This window comes from Lathyrus oleraceus, chromosome 5, assembly GCF_024323335.1.
Source record: "Lathyrus oleraceus cultivar Zhongwan6 chromosome 5, CAAS_Psat_ZW6_1.0, whole genome shotgun sequence".
Lineage (NCBI taxonomy): Eukaryota > Viridiplantae > Streptophyta > Magnoliopsida > Fabales > Fabaceae > Lathyrus > Lathyrus oleraceus.
Window position 1 is genome coordinate 106,312,461 of NC_066583.1, and position 21,040 is coordinate 106,333,500.

General features: G+C 26.4%; 1 protein-coding gene across 1 annotated transcript; it reads right to left on the minus strand.

Annotated features, from left to right (window-relative positions):
• Positions 1-7,893: 7,893 nt before the first annotated feature.
• LOC127085112 (beta-galactosidase 7-like) lies at positions 7,894-10,941 on the minus strand. The gene has a single exon (XM_051025691.1). It carries the CDS (start codon positions 10,760-10,762, stop codon positions 8,246-8,248), a length of 2,517 nt encoding a protein of 838 aa, XP_050881648.1. The 5' UTR covers positions 10,763-10,941; the 3' UTR covers positions 7,894-8,245.
• Positions 10,942-21,040: the final 10,099 nt, after the last annotated feature.

Sequence of the window (21,040 nt, forward strand, 5' to 3'; positions counted from 1 at the left end):
ACAAACACCTAACCTTAACTTCTAAAAAATATCCACATCATTCGATTAGATCATGTGTACAACTTTACTAAACCACTAATCAAAATACCACTATTTGCCACACCCCATATGATATTCTTTGACTCTTTCCATACTAAAATCCATTTTCTCCCTCTCTAATTTCTCCAAAACCAGGCTAGGAGTGGCAAAACTCAGAGAAATGGAGAGAAACTTATAATTTTGTACCTTAAAGAAAATGGTTTCAAGTACTTCTCAGTAAATAAAGAGTAATCAAAGTAATCACTACTCCTGTTGCAAATATCTCAGGAAGTCATTCTTTTCTTGCAAAGTTGATTTTGAATTTCTCTAATTACATTTCTCGATTTTGGATTAGTGTTGCATAATTAGTTATTGTGTGGTTGTTATTGCAGGAATATTTTGGATTTCTTCCATCACGATTAGATTTTCATCTTCCCACCGTTATGGAAAAATAGATTTTGGAATGTTTTCTTGCAAAATTCTATTCTGGATTTCTCCGACTGGATTGTTGTTCTTGCAGAATTCTACTTTAGATTTCTCCAATATTATGAAATGATTCAAAATCTTCAGAAAAGAACAATGTTAGGGAATAAACAAATTTGTTGCAACGTTTTCAATCCCTCTTCTTTCATTCCAAGTAGTTTCATCAAACAATATCAATAAAATGAGTTTAAAATCCATGTATGTTAATTTCATTAGAAACTTCTTGCATTTGCTCTCTTAACCACAATTATTAAGATCTTCGGAAAGGTGGTTTGAAATGGATTAAAACTGATTTATCGTTGTTAACCCTTCCTAATACTTTAATTCTTGGAATTCCATTGTTGAAAATATGGATAATGATGAAGTTGTTGTTCTTTTAGCTTAGATTATTATCTTAAAGAGTATGCTTGTTTTCTTGTAGAGTTTGATTTGGTACAATTTGCTTTTTTTTGTATAGGAATTTAATGTTGTCAAGAACATGCTATATGCACCTTCTTCACAAACTACATAGGTACAAGACAAATCAATTTTGGTTTTCCTTTCTTGCATAATTCTATTTTTATTTCACTAAATTTTTTGAAAAATATAACACATATTACATTTTTATGCCAAATATTAATAGTATCACAAAATGGCCAAAGTAAAAAATTACCAGAATGAAATATTTACCTACCTACTAATAATATTATAATAATTTATTTTAATATAACATAGGAAAATCGATATGGAAATAATTAAAAGAGATCACTTTCTACCACATGTTATTCAAGTTAATAATTAACTAAATTTATTATTATTGGTAATCAAATATTTAATGTTAAATTAGAAATAATAAACATAGATATTAAATGTCTTTTAGATTATATGAATGTTTTTTTATTATTATGAGAATTAAATTTAACACCTTAATAGTTAAAGGCATATAAATATGTATAATGTTTATTATATATATTATCATTAATTCTAATATTAATAGCATTACAAGGGTATAAAAAGTTACTAAGATAAATATAATAAAAACAATTTACTACAATTTTTTTTCATAAACAGTATTTATTAAAATTGATTTATCACCATTTAATTTGAATCAACAAAATTATTTATTTTAATTTTTACTGTAATAAAAAATAAATTTTATCTGTCACTAATAATAGGGATGGCCGACTACTTTGAAGACAAAAATCACAAATCATTATAAAAGTTATTGAAAACATTAATGTCATAAATATAATGTCATCATTAAAAAAAACGAATGATAAAATATTTACAATAAATATATTATATTAAGTTTTTGATTATATTAAATAAGTGAATAAATAATAATGATATAATAAATATTTAATTTTTATTATTACATTATTACTGAAAATTTAAAAACTCATTGAATTCTATTACATTATACTTTTGATTATCCATATGTAATTTAACTTAATTTTTAATTTTTATTAATAAATAATAATAACATCAAATTTACATCTATTTATTTCCTAACGATAATAGAAAGTTATCAATTTCATTTTTGAACTAAATTGAAATATTTATTACCAATAAAGATTTAATAAAAACTTTAATTGGAGTTATGATGAAAAATTACACTACACTTCATTTTAACCATTAATATTATCATTTTAATTTACTATATTATTTTTCAAAAAAAGTATAAATAAAATATTATTTATGAGCACAAAAATGTCATAATAATTGTAAAAAAAATTATTGAAAAAATTGATGTCATAAAAGTTAATTTCATCATTAAAAATGTGATAAAATTAAATAATGAATATAATAAATGATTTAATTTGTATTATTATTTTTTTATTAAAAATTGAAAATGAATGTGAATAATAAATAAATTATTTTACTTATAAACATTAAAAAAATTTACATATAAGATTTTATCCTAAATATTAACAACACATAATAAAATGACTACTGGGACTTTAATATTTTAAAAAATGCTTGAAAAATGACTACGGGAACTCTTTTGCCATCCTCCGTACACAAAAATTAACTATCGGAACTCTTTGGCAAAGTCTTCCGGTATACAAAAAAAATATTAAAAAAAATTTGAAAAATAACTACCGGTACTCTTTTGTAAAGTCTCCCGGTATACAAAAAAAATTATTATTATTTTAAAAAATAATAAATAAATTAGTTAAAAATATATAAGGATAAAATTTGTAAGGGTGTAAGGATAAATGTAGGGGTATGAGGTAAAAATTTGCTGGCACAAAGGTCTAAAAAACTTTAATTTATCACAAAGGATATATAAACCCGAATATATCTACTTTTTTTGTAAGAATTTAACGCATGAATTAATGATAAATAAATAAATACTTTTTTTTTAATCATTAAAGATAATCAATAAATTGATGGACTTAAATTACTTACCTATTTAATTATTGACAATTTTAATTTTGTTATAGTTAAGAATTAATTGGATTTCAATTTCATATTTAGTGGTTAACCCTTGCATAGAATATTCCTTTATTATTATCACAATTTCATTCATTGAGCCGATTAAAATAATAAACATAGGAAATGTATACGCTTCAGTCATAAGAAAAGTCATAGGAACGCATTGTTGTATATAAACAACAATCTCTTAACTTTTTTAATACCACACCATAGCAACTATCTTAACATCGATCATAAATAATAATGATTGCTTACTCTGAGTCAGAGTCGTTTGATTGTGGAACGTTTATAATGTGCGAAATAAAAAAGAACAAACATTAGTAGAAATAATTTTGTTAGATGAAAAGGTAATAACTTGTTATTTAAAATATTGTGTTTATTGTTAGCAAAATATACTTTTATATTCAAAATATTTAACATTATTATTTTTTCTTTATAAATAATTGATTCTAATATTTTATTGCTATATATTTTTTCTTCAGGGAACTCCTTTACATGTAACAAAAGCCAAATAGCTTATACCACGATTTAGAGAAATGATAGAAGAGAGAAATTCATATACCATAACAAAATATAAAAATACTTCATGTAAATGAAACATACAACCAATCAAAGGCTTAAAAATGCATGTTTTTTGGGAACGACTTATGTCATAAATATTCAAGACTCATACTCCACAATTCCACACTATTATTTTGAATTGTCACCATAGAAACAATTTTAGAAAGAGTTGGAGACAACAATGTTCTTTCTGGTAGTATTATACATAAGTTACCCTACAACAATATAAATTATATTATATAACTATATTCAGGTTTCTTTTCAGACATGATTGGAGCGCTTCATTCTCTTGGACATTAAGAACACATTTACTCATAAGGAAAACCTACAAAAATTCTCAGACTTGAGTTAAGGCTACAAGAGTAAGATTTTAACTACCCATATTTGCTTATTCATATAGTCGTATATAAATTAAGTGTATTAAATTAAAATTAATCTAAACATTATAATAATAATTTATTCATTTATACATATGAATGAAATTGTAAAGGCCATGTTGTGGGAAAAATAGCTATTGAATTTGAAAATTTGATGATAAGTCAATAAAAAAATGACCATAGTTGCAATCACCTCTACAATAGTGAATGTGTTTAGAGGTAACTATATATTTAAATCTTATATATATTATATTCACTCAGAAGTATTACCATTTTCACTAATAAACTTAAATTTTTGATCCACCGCTCGATCAACTCAACTTCAACTATTCAGATTTACATCAATCTAGAAAATTCAGAATTCTAAAAAATTAGTGTACCCATTGATTATACTTTATTTGGTTACTAATATTTATTAATTGTCTTTTTATTCTGTATAAACTATACACTCCATCAAATACTTAGCTAGAAATAAAGGAGATTCCTATCATTGAGTTTTAAAATATGTCACCTCAAAAGATAATGACTCAAAATAGAACTACACTACAAAATAATGGCAATGACATGAGAGTCAGATATTAAGGTACACTATACATTTTAATTAAAAAATATTTTGTAAATACAATTATGTTATTTTACTTACCAATTTTTTAAACTTTTAAATATAGGAAGTTTTCTTCACATTTCAGTAACTATAAATGAAATTGACGATAGGTTTGGATGGCATTACATTGGATGTGAAATGTATGAAGAAACTTCACCAAGAATGCCATGAATTTAGGTGTCCTTCGTCTGAACCACCTTCCAAATACTCTAAATAAAGGTTAGACATTTGCAATCATAAACCATCTTATTAAAAAATTATTATTAATATAAGGTAATGCCGAAATGTTAAAAGTTAAATGTATAAACTTTTTTTTTTGAAAAATGTGCATTGTTTTTATAAAAATTGATAAATAATTTTTTCATTGTTTTTCCAACACAAACTTTCCATTTTTAGACTACTTAACATGTGCCCTTAGGGCACAAGTTAATCACATGTTCAAGATAATATTGAAAGTGTTCCATGAAACCGCTAATGCGAGTTTTTATAAAAAAAATAATATTATCATAAATAAATTTTATTTTATTTCAAAGACTTATTTTACCATATGCACAACCTTCTTTACAACCAGCGCATCACGCAGGTCGTATACTAGTTTACTATCATTTATAAAACCAAAACTCATCGTTTATGATTGGTGGGGAGCATACCATTTTGCTATATATAATTATATCATAAGAAATATTTGACATATATTTGGTATCTCTTGGTGATTCTTGTAACATCCCATACTTTCCGCAAGATATTGTTCAGAATATACTATTAAAATGCGACTGCTTTTTTATTTCTAAAATGGAATACTTATAATGATAACTGAAATAAAATTCAAGAAAAAAAGGTAGACTTAATAAATTTGAGCAACAGTTGGAAAAATCTCTAACGGAAGAAAATCAAGTAAAATAGTGTACCATAACGACCAATAATTAAATAAAGTGTTAATTTGCAAAAATCATGTTTTTTCCCTTACGCACTTCGAGCAACACATTCAATCATAAATTTCACCTAGAGTATCTAAAATGTTAATTGTACGGGTCAAATTCCATATACACATTGAATCATGTTGACCATAACAAAATGTCATAAAATATCACAAAACACTTCACTAAGAAAATATAATTAAATTTTTTGTATATATATATATATATATATATATATATATATATATATATATATATATATATATATATATATATATATATATATATATATATATATATATATATATGAAATACAATGAAACCAAACCACTACTGAGACATTGACAACCCAGATATGTTAACTCATTTAAACGGGGAAGCGGTCATAAAGACTCCTGCCACAAGGTCTAAAAAACGTTAATTTATCACAAAGGATATGTAAACCCGAATATGTCTACTATTTTTTTTAGGAATTTAACATATGAATTAATGACAATAAATAGAATAACTTTTTTTTTAAATCATTAAAGATAATCAATAAATTGATGGACTTGAATTACTTACCTATTTAATTATTGACAATTTTAATTTTGTTATAATTAAGAATTAATTGGATTTCCATTTCATATTTAGTGGTTTACCCTTGCATATAATATTCATTTATTATCATCACCCTTTCATTCATTGAGCCGATTAAAATAATAAACATAGGAAAATATATACGCTTCAGTCATAAGAAAGGTCATAGGAGAACTTTCTTAACATCGACCATATTCACTATATATCCATTCGTAGAAATGATTTTGTTAGACGAATAGGTAATAATTTTTTATCTAAAATATTGTGTTTATTGTTCACAAAATATACTTTTATATTCAAAAATTTAACATTATTACTTTTCGTTATAAGTTAATTGATTTTAATATTTTATTGCTATTTTTTTTCTTCAGGGAACTCCTTTACATGTAACGAAAGCCAAATAGCTTATACCACAATTTAGAGAAATGATACAAGAGAAAAATTTATATACCATAAAAAATATAAAAAATACTTCGGGTAAATGAAACATACAAACCAATCAAAGGCTTAAAAATGCATGTTTTTTTGGGAACGACTTATGTCATAAATATTCAAGACTCATACTCCACAACTCCACACTATTATTTTGAATTTGTTACCATAGAAACAATTTTAGAACGAGTTGGAGATAACAATGTTCTTTCTGGTAGTATTATACATAAGTTACCCTATAACAATATAAATTGTATTATATAACTATATTCATGTTTCTTTTCAAACATAATTGGAGTGCTTCATTCTCTTGGACATTAAAAACACATTTACTCACAAGGAAAACCTACAAAAATTCTCAGACTTGAGTTAAGGCTATAAGAGTAAGATTTTAACTACTCATACTTGCTTATTCATATATTCGTATATAAATTAAATGTATTAAATTAAAATTAATCTAAACATTATAATCATAATTTATTCATTTTTTCATATGAACGAAATTGTAAAGGCCATGTTGTGGGAAAAAATAGCTATTGAATTTGAAAATTTGATGATAAGTCAACCAGAAAAGAATCACAGGTCGATGATACCATGTGAAGATGGACTCTATGCAAATCATGCCATGGAAATGACAAGCTTTTGGCTATGGCTTGGAGAAGAAGAAAGAAAGGCTAACATGCATGCAACGATGAGAAAAGTAGAACCAATGTATTGGTTAATCTTAATCAGTTACATGAGCATTGTTTTGCTTATATATGAAGTAATCTTCAACTAACTAACCAACTATAGTGTAACTAACTTAGAGTTAAGTTATTTATGTTATGGATGTTAGTTACATCATCATGTAGTTACATCGGCATGTGCATGCGTATGATTTACATTATCATCATCATTTCTATTATCATTAACAAAATCAATAATAAAAATTCAACTCATCATCCAATTTAATATCACTAGCTTCTATGTAACTCTTAATAGTCTTAACACATTCATATTCTCTGGCATTGAGTCATCGTCTTTGTATATCATATTAAACAACTTCCAAATTAAACGTGTTTTTTTTGTGCGTTTTTACGGTCATAGAACTCTTTTAATTTATTCAACATTTATGACCTTGATTTTACTTCTTATAATCTTCTTCCTATGGGATAAATATGTTCAAACAAGCTATTCATCTATTTGAATTATTATTAAATAGGTTTTATTTTATATATTATTAATTTAATTTTTTGGTTGATTTTAGTAATTTTTTCTAACTTTACATTATATTTTATTTGAAATATTTTAATGAATTTACTTACTTAATCTTAAAATTTTATTTTTCTTTCATAAATATTTTAAAATATTAGTGGAAGTGGGAGAAATTTTGTAGAATTAAGTTTATAATTGGAGTTATAGATTTTTATGACATCTAATTGCATAATTTAATTATGATTTTAAATCATGGAAGTGAATAAAAAAATGTGAGATAGAAATAAAAGAGAAAAGAGGAACTGCACTAAAGAATATAATTCTAAAGATCGTCACATAAAAAAATTATGACGTGGCATAGGAAAATATAAAAGATATAAGAGTGCACCTGAACATAATCAAAGCCCATCATCAAAGTCATCACATAGGAGTTGTACACTCCTAATTTGTTTTCTAAGATAATAATAGTTATTTATACTTTTTTTGTTTATTTGTCTAGTCTAAAGTAAGAAAATGAAACTATGATGACTAAGGTTGTAGCATAAGTAAAAAATTGAAATTTTAAAAATAAAAAGTGGAGCCCAACAGAAAAATATAACATAAAGAAATATATGTCACACATTATAGAATGTGCTAACATGGAGACAAATTATAATATAGAACTACACGTGCACCATTTGTACACGATTATCTTCAGGATTAGAGCCATCACATAGGAGTTGCACAGCTAGCTGGCCATTTATGCCACCTTTAGTTATTCCAAATATGGAACTTGTCACGTTAATTGAACATAATTGTTTTCCACCACATGCTTTTTCGACCACTGCCACACTATGGCGTGATTCCCATTCACCTACTTGAAATGATCCACAATTTCCTTGTGGATCTCCATAGCTCGCAAACTGGATTTCTGAAATAGTTTTTCCATCAGGGCATTTTAGTTCTAAGGTTTTTCCATAATCTGTTCTTGCACATATAAAATCAATTGCAACTGTTTGAACAGACACATTAAAAGGGCTTCCACCCATTTCCTCAAACAAAACCAACGTGTTACTTTTTGTGTCATTATTTAAGAATGACCTTGGCACATGGTAAAACCTCTGAGATGGTTCTCCACAGCCACTCAAACATTTATCAGCTCCATAATTTCCTCTATAATCACATTTAATATCACATCCATTTTTGTCAGCTACCATTGTAGGCCAATACCTTCCAATACTTTGACCATTAACCCATGCATGTCCTTTTGTAAGGCCTATGAAATCCAAGACTACAGAGTCTTTACCTTCAGGGGTCTTAAAAGTAGTCTTGTACCAAGTCAATGGTTTTCCTATAACAACATTGTTTATGTTCCATTGAACTCCATTTTTAATTTTAGAATCATAGAACCTTCTAGCCTCACCGTTTAATCCAACCTTGTATGACCAACTAGATTTTGATAAATCCATAGTATTACCTGAACTGGTTGCAATGAGTTTCACAGGACCCCCAACAATACCAGTTTCTTTCATATCAAAAGATGCACCATAATGCGCATGACCAACTGTACCACTTAGTAAACTTATAATGTTGGTACCTTGTTTTAACGAAACGATTTTTTCATATGTAAAACGAAGGTTATCATATGTTCCCCACTGTGGGCCAATATATTGTCCATTAACATAGGCATGAAGAACATGGCCTGATGTGTTCACTTGCAAAGTTGCATTACTCCAAGTGGATGTTTCATTGATGAAAACCTTGGTCATGTACCACAAATAATCACTAGCATCAACGGTAACACTCTTTTGCTCTAAAAGTTGAGACGCGTTAAATGTACCTATTGCTTGTAAGGTGTCTTCCACAGGGTCAGATGCCCATGTCCAGATGAGTGAGTTTCCTAATTCTTTAGATAGTTTCTTCACATAAACATTTGTTTGTGCATCAACCTTTGCAGTGTTGAAAACTTCCTTGTTGCAATCTTGGAGAATAGACACTGACCAAGAAGGCACATGGTACTTTCCATCTTGTTGTAGATCAACTTCAACATCCTTAGAATTATGTGAATTACTCAAAAAACAAAATTTTTCTCCAGTGGCATTATTTGCATATGTAGTCAAATATACTGAATCTCCATATTGCTTCTCTGTAACCGTTCCATTAGTGAGAACCTTCTCTCCTAACTTTATGGCGGCATGGAGTTTTTTAAGATGTCCCCATTTTGGTTGGTTCAAGTTACCATATTCATCAAGTGGTGCATCATAGTCATATGCTGTAATAATATATGGACCACCCGCAGTTCTTCCAAAATTTGTTCCTCCATGGTACATGTAGTAGTTTTGGAGGACACCACCGTTTTGAAAAAAACGTGCAACTGAAAATGCTACATCTTCAGCAGTTCTGTGTGGCTTCCTTTCACCCCATTTTTGGAACCAGCCAACCCAATTCTCTGTAAACATTTTGGGGCTTTTAGGATTGTTTGGCTTGAAATTATCACAATAATAACCATTGCATGTGTTGATAATAGGTGATGGAGCATTGTTTTGCTTGCACATGATCCATGGGACGCCGACATTTTGAGCTAAAGCCATCTGGGCACACCATTTAATGTATGCATTCCCATCTTCTCCATAATTAGTTATGACATCTCCATATTCATTCTCAATTTGAGCTAAAATAATTGGCCCCCCTTGTGGTGCAAACAATCCAGCTTCTTTGCACAAGGTCACAATCTTTGTTGTGAATATTTTCATTTCCTCCTTAAAAACTACATTGTCAGTCCTTAGTTGAATCCCTGGCAAGTTGTGTAACCACATTGGGAAACCTCCATAGTTCCATTCAGCACAAACATAAGGACCAATTCGAAGCACAACATAAAGACCTTCTTCATGAACATTTTTTAGAAACTTGATGAAGTCTAGATTTTCAGAAAAATCATATTGGCGGCGAATAGGTTCGTGAAGGTCCCAAAATATATATGTTTCGATGGCATCAAGACCACCATCTTTTGCTTTCTTAATAAGATCTGGCCACATTTGGGAAGTGCTGCGTGGGTAGTGGATTGCACCAGATATTATTATTCGTCGTTCTCCATTGATGATAATGGCATTTGTATCATATTCAACCGTTGTTGCAAATGAGAAAGCACACAACAAAAATGAACATACAATAAAAAAGAGCCCAATCCTGGGATTAAACATATTGTTTTGTTCTCCAAAAAAATATTATTGTGTATTGTTTAAAATCAACAGGTTTTTATAGGCACAATTTATTATTTTATTATCCTATTTTTAGTTTATTTGTAAGCCATGTATAAAATCTATCCAATTTGCTAAGATAGATATTTGGGTCTATAATTAACTTTCCTCCATAACTTAAATTGGTCTTTCGGTTATAAATTATGAATTGTCATTTTCTATTGTGAAAGTTTCTTTTGTAAAATATAAAATAACAGTTGGCTAAAAGATCTTATCTTCATTACATATTAGCTAGCCATCTTATGTTTGTACTCCTAAAAAAATCATATTAGCAACACACATCCAATTCCGATTATCATAAAAAAATACAAACAATTTTTTAATAGTTTTTTAACAATAACAATATTTTCTAAAAAACATAATTTTCAATTTCATAAAGTATTAAAATTTTCAAATAATATCTAGAATTAGAAATTAAAATTACAAAAATAAATTTAAGTAATTTAAAGAAGTTGTGATTTATTCACAAGATAACTTAGTATATTTGTATATAATTAAAAAATGGACTAATTATCCATAAAACTACTGAACAACTATTAATAATTATGAACATTGGTAAAGTTGTACAATATTAAAAAACTAAAATTATATATAACTTTTTTTTTCTCAATAAAAGCATTAAATTGTCATTATAAAAAAACAGTCATTACAAAAATCAATCCAATGGATCCAGGTATCAACCAAAACAAGACCTATTATATTCAAGGATGAATTGTATTCACATGGTTTTCTAACTCTCTATGCAATGTACATCTCGCTACAATATTTCGTATTATCTTATCTTTTAAATATGGGTTCTTATCTCTTTGTGAAAATATCTTCTCATTCCTACTTCTCCAAATCTCATAAACTGCTTCCGCTATAGCTATTTTCAAAATATGCCACTTCCAAACTTTTATCTTTGTTTCTTTTATCATCCACATTTTCTCTCTATTCCAAATATAAAGATTTCTTCTAATGCCCATCCACATTAGAATGTCTCTCCAAATATGGTTAAGAGCATCACAAGCAAAAAAGAGATGGATCATGGATTCACAATTCTCACAGAAATAACATTTACTAACATTTATAAAACCAAACCTCATTCGTCTATCTTTGATGGAGAGTTTACCATTCAACTTTATATAATTATATCATAAATTTTTTTTTGACGCATACTTGGTATCTCTTGGTGGTTCTTGTAACATCTCATACTTTCTCCAAGATATTATTTAGAATTTACTATTAAAATGGACTGTTTTTTTTATAAAATGGAATACTTATAATGAAAACTGAAATAAAATTCGGAAAAAAATGTAGATTTAATAAAATTGAGCAATGGTTCGACAAATTGCTAGCGAAAGAAAATCAGTATCCGCATTTCTAATCGAGTTCAAATGTTAACAATAAGTGAAGTAAAATAGTATAACACAACGACCAATTATTAAATAAAGTGCTAATTTGCAAAAATCTTATTTTTCTTCCATACGCCCTTCAAGCAACACATTCAATCATGCATTTTTTCTTGAGTACCTAAAATGTTAATTGTAAGGGTCAAATTCCATATGCACGTTGAATCATGTTCACCATAAGAAAATGTCATAAAATAGCACAAAACACTTCACCAAAAAAACTATAATTAAAAGTTTTTTTGTATTATATATATATATATATATATATATATATATATATATATATATATATATATATATATATATATATATATATATATTATATATATATGTGTGTGTGTGTGTGTGTGTGTGTGTTATGAAATGCATGAACCCAAAATGACTAATGAGACATTAACCATCTATATATGTAAATCCATTTCAATGGCGGAAGCTGTCCTAAAGTCTCTTGCCACAAAACTCTAAGAAATGTTAATTTGTCACAAAAGCTTTTGACAGAAAGGCCTAAAAAGCGTCAAACTTTTTATCAAGACATAACAAGTGACTCTACTACAACATTCCACATAATGCATATTTCACTAGGATAACAAGTACATCTTTTATGAAATTGAAAAAGTATAGGCTGAGTATTTTTACGTGTAAGATATGAATTGAGTTAATAAATTTTTATAAAGCTGAAAGTTGAGAGATAAGACGGACAAAAGTGACACCGATTGAAGCAAACAATAGAGAAAATTATTGGAATGTACATGACTTTTTCAAGATAAGGAGAATGGTTCTATTTATTAGGTTTATTCAATTCTCACTTAGTCCAAACACCCCAATTTTTAGGAACCAAATTCACTAAGTCAACAATTTTTATTTTTTTCAATTACTAACCCACTAACTACCTATTGCGTATATTCTTAAGATCACACACATACTGCTATAAATAAATTTGGTACCATAATAAAGCACATGCTTATACACTAAGTGCACAAGTAAGCATTTTATATGGTAGTGGACAGTCAACAAGACCAAGGCAATGACCCTAACTAATATTTATATTACGTTACTAAATATTCTAATTTGTCGAGTACCGGTATGTATATTTACATTATAATATTCAAAACAAAATTCAATTTCTATTTATATCTATTAAAACCAATGCAACAAACACCTAACCTTAACTTCTTAAAAAATAATCCACATCATTCGATTAGATCATGTGTACAACTTTTACTAAACCACTAATCAAAATACCACTATTTGCCAACACCCCATATGATATTCTTTGACTCTTTCCATACTAAAATCCATTTTCTCCCTCTCTAATTTCTCCAAAACCAGGCTAGGAGTGGCAAAACTCAGAGAAATGGAGAGAAACTTATAATTTTGTACCTTAAAGAAAATGGTTTCAAGTACTTCTCAGTAGAATAAGAGAGTAATCAAAGTAATCACTACTCCTGTTGCAAATATCTCAGGAAGTCATTCTGTTCTTGCAAAGTTGATTTTGAATTTCTCTAATTACATTTCTCGATTTTGGATTAGTGTTGCATAATTAGTTATGTGTGTGGTTGTTATTGCAGGATTATATTTTGGATTTCTTCCATCACGATTAGATTTTCATCTTCCCACCGTTATGGAAAAATAGATTTTGGAATGTTTTCTTGCAAAATTCTATTCTGGATTTCTCCGACTGGATTGTTGTTCTTGCAGAATTCTACTTTAGATTTCTCCAATATTATGAAATGATTCAAAATCTTCAGAAAAGAACAATGTTAGGGAATAAACAAATTTGTTGCAACGTTTTCAATCCCTCTTCTTTCATTCCAAGTAGTTTCATCAAACAATATCAATAAAATGAGTTTAAAATCCATGTATGTTAATTTCATTTAGAAACTTCTTGCATTTGCTCTCTTAACCACAATTATTAAGATCTTCGGAAAAGGTGGTTTGAAATGGATTAAAACTGATTTATCGTTGTTAACCCTTCCTAATACTTTAATTCTTGGAATTCCATTGTTGAAAAATATGGATAATGATGAAGTTGTTGTTCTTTTAGCTTAGATTATTATCTTAAAGAGTATGCTTGTTTTCTTGTAGAGTTTGATTTGGTACAATTTGCTTTTTTTGTATAGGAATTTAATGTTGTCAAGAACATGCTATATGCACCTTCTTCACAAACTACATAGGTACAAGACAAATCAATTTTGGTTTTCCTTTCTTGCATAATTCTATTTTTATTTCACTAAATTTTTTAAAAAATATAACACATATTACATTTTTATGCCAAATATTAATAGTATCACAAATGGCCAAAGTAAAAAATTACCAGAATGAAATATTTACCTACCTACTAATAATATTATAATAATTTATTTTAAATATAACATAGGAAACAATCGATATGGAAATAATTGAAAGAGATCACTTTCTACCACATGTTATTCAAGTTAATAATTAACTAAATTTATTATTATTGGTAATCAAAATATTTAATGTTAAATTAGAAATAATAAACATAGATATTAAATGTCTTTTAGATTATTATGAATGTTTTTTATTATTATGAGAATTAAATTTAACACCTTTAATAGTTAAAGGCATATGAAATATGTATAATGTATTATATATATTAATCATTAATTCTAATATTAATAGCATTACAAGGGTATAAAAAAGTTACTAAGATAAATATTAAATAAAAACAAATTTTACTACAATTTTTTTTCATAAACAGTATTTATTAAAATTGATTTATCACCATTTAATTTGAATCAACAAAAATTAATTTTATTCTGTAATAAAAAATAAATTTTATATGTCACTAATAATAGGGGATGGCCGACTACTTTGAAGACAAAAACATCACAAATCATTATAAAAAGTTATTGAAAACATTAATGTCATAAAATATAATGTCATCATTAAAAAAACGAATGATAAAATATTTACAATAAATTATATTTAAAGTTGTTCTCAATTAAATTAAATAATGAATATAATAAATATTTAAATTTTATATTATTAACATTATTACTGAAAATTTAAAAACTCATTGAATTCTATTACATTATACTTTTGATTATCCATATGTAATTTAACTTAATTTTTAATTTTTATTAATAAATAATAAAATAACATCAAATTTACATCTATTTATTTCCTAACGATAATAGAAAGTTATCAATTTCATTTTTGAACTAAATTGAAATATTTATTACCAATAAAGATTTAATAAAAACTTTAATTGGAGTTATGATGAAACAATTACACTACACTTCATTTTAACCATTAATATTATCATTTTAATTTACTATATTATTTTTCAAAAAAAGTATAAATAAAATATTATTTATGAGCACAAAAATGTCATAAATAATTGTAAAAAATTATTGAAAAAATTGATGTCATAAAAGTTAATTTCATCATTAAAAAATGTGATAAAAACTAAATAATGAATATAATAAATGATTTAATTTTGTATTATTAATTTTTTTATTAAAAATTGAAAAATGAATGTGAATAATAAATAAATTATTTTACTTATAAACATTAAAAAAAATTTACATATAAGATTTTATCCTAAATATTAACAACACATAATAAAATGACTACTGGGACTTTAATATTTTAAAAAATGCTTGAAAAATGACTACGGGAACTCTTTTGCCAAGTCCTCCGGTACACAAAAATTAACTATCGGAACTCTTTGGCAAAGTCTTCCGGTATACAAAAAAAATATTAAAAAAAATTTGAAAAATAACTACCGGTACTCTTTTGTAAAGTCTCCCGGTATACAAAAAAAATTATTATTATTTTAAAAAATAAATAAATAAATTAGTTAAAAATATATAAGGATAAAATTTGTAAGGGTGTAAGGATAAATGTAGGGGTATGAGGTAAAAATTTGCTGGCACAAAGGTCTAAAAAACTTTAATTTATCACAAAGGATATATAAACCCGAATATATCTACTTTTTTTGTAAGAATTTAACGCATGAATTAATGATAATAAATAAAATAAACTTTTTTTTAAATCATTAAAGATAATCAATAAATTGATGGACTTAAATTACTTACCTATTTAATTATTGACAATTTTAATTTTGTTATAGTTAAGAATTAATTGGATTTCAATTTCATATTAGTGGTTAACCCTTGCATAGAATATTCCTTTATTATTATCACAATTTCATTCATTGAGCCGATTAAAATAATAAACATAGGAAAATGTATACGCTTCAGTCATAAGAAAAGTCATAGGAACGCATTGTTGTATATAAACAACAATCTCTTAACTTTTTTTAATACCACACCATAGCAACTATCTTAACATCGATCATAAATAATAATGATTGCTTACTCTGAGTCAGAGTCGTTTGATTGTGGAACGTTTATAATGTGCGAAATAAAAAAGAACAAACATTAGTAGAAATAATTTTGTTAGATGAAAAGGTAATAACTTGTTATTTAAAATATTGTGTTTATTGTTAGCAAAATATACTTTTATATTCAAAATATTTAACATTATTATTTTTTCTTTATAAAATAATTGATTCTAATATTTTATTGCTATATATTTTTTTCTTCAGGGAACTCCTTTACATGTAACAAAAGCCAAATAGCTTATACCACGATTTAGAGAAATGATAGAAGAGAGAAATTCATATACCATAACAAAATATAAAAAATACTTCATGTAAATGAAACATACAAACCAATCAAAGGCTTAAAAATGCATGTTTTTTGGGAACGACTTATGTCATAAATATTCAAGACTCATACTCCACAATTCCACACTATTATTTTGAAATTGTCACCATAGAAACAATTTTAGAAAGAGTTGGAGACAACAATGTTCTTTCTGGTAGTATTATACATAAGTTACCCTACAACAATATAAATTATATTATATAACTATATTCAGGTTTCTTTTCAGACATGATTGGAGCGCTTCATTCTCTTGGACATTAAGAACACATTTACTCATAAGGAAAACCTACAAAAATTCTCAGACTTGAGTTAAGGCTACAAGAGTAAGATTTTAACTACCCATATTTGCTTATTCATATAGTCGTATATAAATTAAGTGTATTAAATTAAAATTAATCTAAACATTATAATAATAATTTATTCATTTATACATATGAATGAAATTGTAAAGGCCATGTTGTGGGAAAAATAGCTATTGAATTTGAAAATTTGATGATAAGTCAATAAAAAAATGACCATAGTTGCAATCACCTCTACAATAGTGAATGTGTTTAGAGGTAACTATATATTTAAATCTTATATATATTATATTCACTCAGAAGTATTACCATTTTCACTAATAAACTTAAATTTTTGATCCACCGCTCGATCAACTCAACTTCAACTATTCAGATTTACATCAATCTAGAAAATTCAGAATTCTAAAAAATTAGTGTACCCATTGATTATACTTTATTTGGTTACTAATATTTATTAATTGTCTTTTTATTCTGTATAAACTATACACTCCATCAAATACTTAGCTAGAAATAAAGGAGATTCCTATCATTGAGTTTTAAAATATGTCACCTCAAAAGATAATGACTCAAAATAGAACTACACTACAAAATGTAATGGCAATGACATGAGAGTCAGATATTAAGGTACACTATACATTTTAATTAAAAAATATTTTGTAAATACAATTATGTTATTTTACTTACCAAATTTTTTAAACTTTTAAATATAGGAAGTTTTCTTCACAATTTCAGTAACTATAAATGAAATTGACGATAGGTTTGGATGGCATTACATTGGATGTGAAAAATGTATGAAGAAACTTCACCAAGAATGCCATGAATTTAGGTGTCCTTCGTCTGAACCACCTTCCAAATACTCTAAATAAAGGTTAGACATTTGCAATCATAAACCATCTTATTAAAAAAATTATTATTAATATAAGGTAATGCCGAAATGTTAAAAGTTAAATGTATAAACTTTTTTTTTTGAAAAATGTGCATTGTTTTTATTAAAAATTGATAAATAATTTTTTCATTGTTTTTCCAACACAAACTTTCCATTTTTAGACTACTTAACATGTGCCCTTAGGGCACAAGTTAATCACATGTTCAAGATAATATTGAAAGTGTTCCATGAAACCGCTAATGCGAGTTTTTATAAAAAAATAATATATATCATAAATAAAATTTTATTTTATTTCAAAGACTTATTTTTACCATATGCACAACCTTCTTTACAACCAGCGCATCACGCAGGTCGTATACTAGTTTACTATCATTTATAAAACCAAAACTCATCGGTTTATGATTGGTGGGGAGCATACCATTTTGCTATATATAATTATATCATAAGAAAATATTTGACATATATTTGGTATCTCTTGGTGATTCTTGTAACATCCCATACTTTCCGCAAGATATTGTTCAGAATATACTATTAAAATGCGACTGCTTTTTTATTTCTAAAATGGAATACTTATAATGATAACTGAAATAAAATTCAAGAAAAAAAGGTAGACTTAATAAATTTGAGCAACAGTTGGAAAAATCTCTAACGGAAGAAAATCAAGTAAAATAGTGTACCATAACGACCAATAATTAAATAAAGTGTTAATTTGCAAAAATCATGTTTTTTCCCTTACGCACTTCGAGCAACACATTCAATCATAAATTTCACCTAGAGTATCTAAAATGTTAATTGTACGGGTCAAATTCCATATACACATTGAATCATGTTGACCATAACAAAATGTCATAAAATATCACAAAACACTTCACTAAGAAAAATATAATTAAATTTTATATATATATATATATATATATATATATATATATATATATATATATATATATATATATATATATATATATATATATATATATATATATATATATATATATATATATATATATATATATATATATATGAAATACAATGAAACCAAAACCACTACTGAGACATTGACAACCCAGATATGTTAACTCATTTAAACGGGGAAGCGGTCATAAAGACTCCTGCCACAAAGGTATAAAAAAACGTTAATTTATCACAAACGATATGTAAACCCGAATATGTCTACTATTTTTTTTAGGAATTTAACATATGAATTAATGACAATAAAGAGAATAAACTTTTTTTTTAAATCATTAAAGATAATCAATAAATTGATGGACTTGAATTACTTACCTATTTAATTATTGACAATTTTAATTTTGTTATAATTAAGAATTAATTGGATTTCCATTTCATATTTAGTGGTTTACCCTTGCATATAATATTCATTTATTATCATCACCCTTTCATTCATTGAGCCGATTAAAATAATAAACATAGGAAAATATATACGCTTCAGTCATAAGAAAGGTCATAGGAGAACTTTCTTAACATCGACCATATTCACTATATATCCATTCGTAGAAATGATTTTGTTAGACGAATAGGTAATAATTTTTTATCTAAAATATTGTGTTTATTGTTCACAAAATATACTTTTATATTCAAAAAATTTAACATTATTACTTTTCGTTATAAGTTAATTGATTTTAATATTTTATTGCTATTTTTTTTCTTCAGGGAACTCCTTTACATGTAACGAAAGCCAAATAGCTTATACCACAATTTAGAGAAATGATACAAGAGAAAAATTTATATACCATAAAAAATATAAAAAATACTTCATGTAAATGAAACATACAAACCAATCAAAGGCTTAAAAATGCATGTTTTTTTGGGAACGACTTATGTCATAAATATTCAAGACTCATACTCCACAACTCCACACTATTATTTTGAATTTGTTACCATAGAAACAATTTTAGAACGAGTTGGAGATAACAATGTTCTTTCTGGTAGTATTATACATAAGTTACCCTATAACAATATAAATTGTATTATATAACTATATTCATGTTTCTTTTCAAACATAATTGGAGTGCTTCATTCTCTTGGACATTAAAAACACATTTACTCACAAGGAAAACCTACAAAAATTCTCAGACTTGAGTTAAGGCTATAAGAGTAAGATTTTAACTACTCATACTTGCTTATTCATATATTCGTATATAAATTAAATGTATTAAATTAAAATTAATCTAAACATTATAATCATAATTTATTCATTTTTTCATATGAACGAAATTGTAAAGGCCATGTTGTGGGAAAAAATAGCTATTGAATTTGAAAATTTGATGATAAGTCAACCAGAAAAGAATCACAGGTCGATGATACCATGTGAAGATGGACTCTATGCAAATCATGCCATGGAAATGACAAGCTTTTGGCTATGGCTTGGAGAAGAAGAAAGAAAGGCTAACATGCATGCAACGATGAGAAAAGTAGAACCAATGTATTGGTTAATCTTAATCAGTTACATGAGCATTGTTTTGCTTATATATGAAGTAATCTTCAACTAACTAACCAACTATAGTGTAACTAACTTAGAGTTAAGTTATTTATGTTATGGATGTTAGTTACATCATCATGTAGTTACATCGGCATGTGCATGCGTATGATTTACATTATCATCATCATTTCTATTATCATTAACAAAATCAATAATAAAAATTCAACTCATCATCCAATTTAATATCACTAGCTTCTATGTAACTCTTAATAGTCTTAACACATTCATATTCTCTGGCATTGAGTCATCGTCTTTGTATATCATATTAAACAACTTCCAAATTAAACGTGTTTTATTTTGTGCGTTTTTACGGTCATAGAACTCTTTTAATTTATTCAACATTTATGACCTTGATTTTACTTCTTATAATCTTCTTCCTATGGGATAAATATGTTCAAACAAGCTATTCATCTATTTGAATTATTATTAAATAGGTTTTATTTTATATATT

Coding starts and splice junctions, on each gene's coding strand:
- LOC127085112 (XM_051025691.1), bottom strand. CDS start 10,762: ATGTTTAATCCCAGGATTGGGCTCTTTTTTATTGTATGTTCATTTTTG.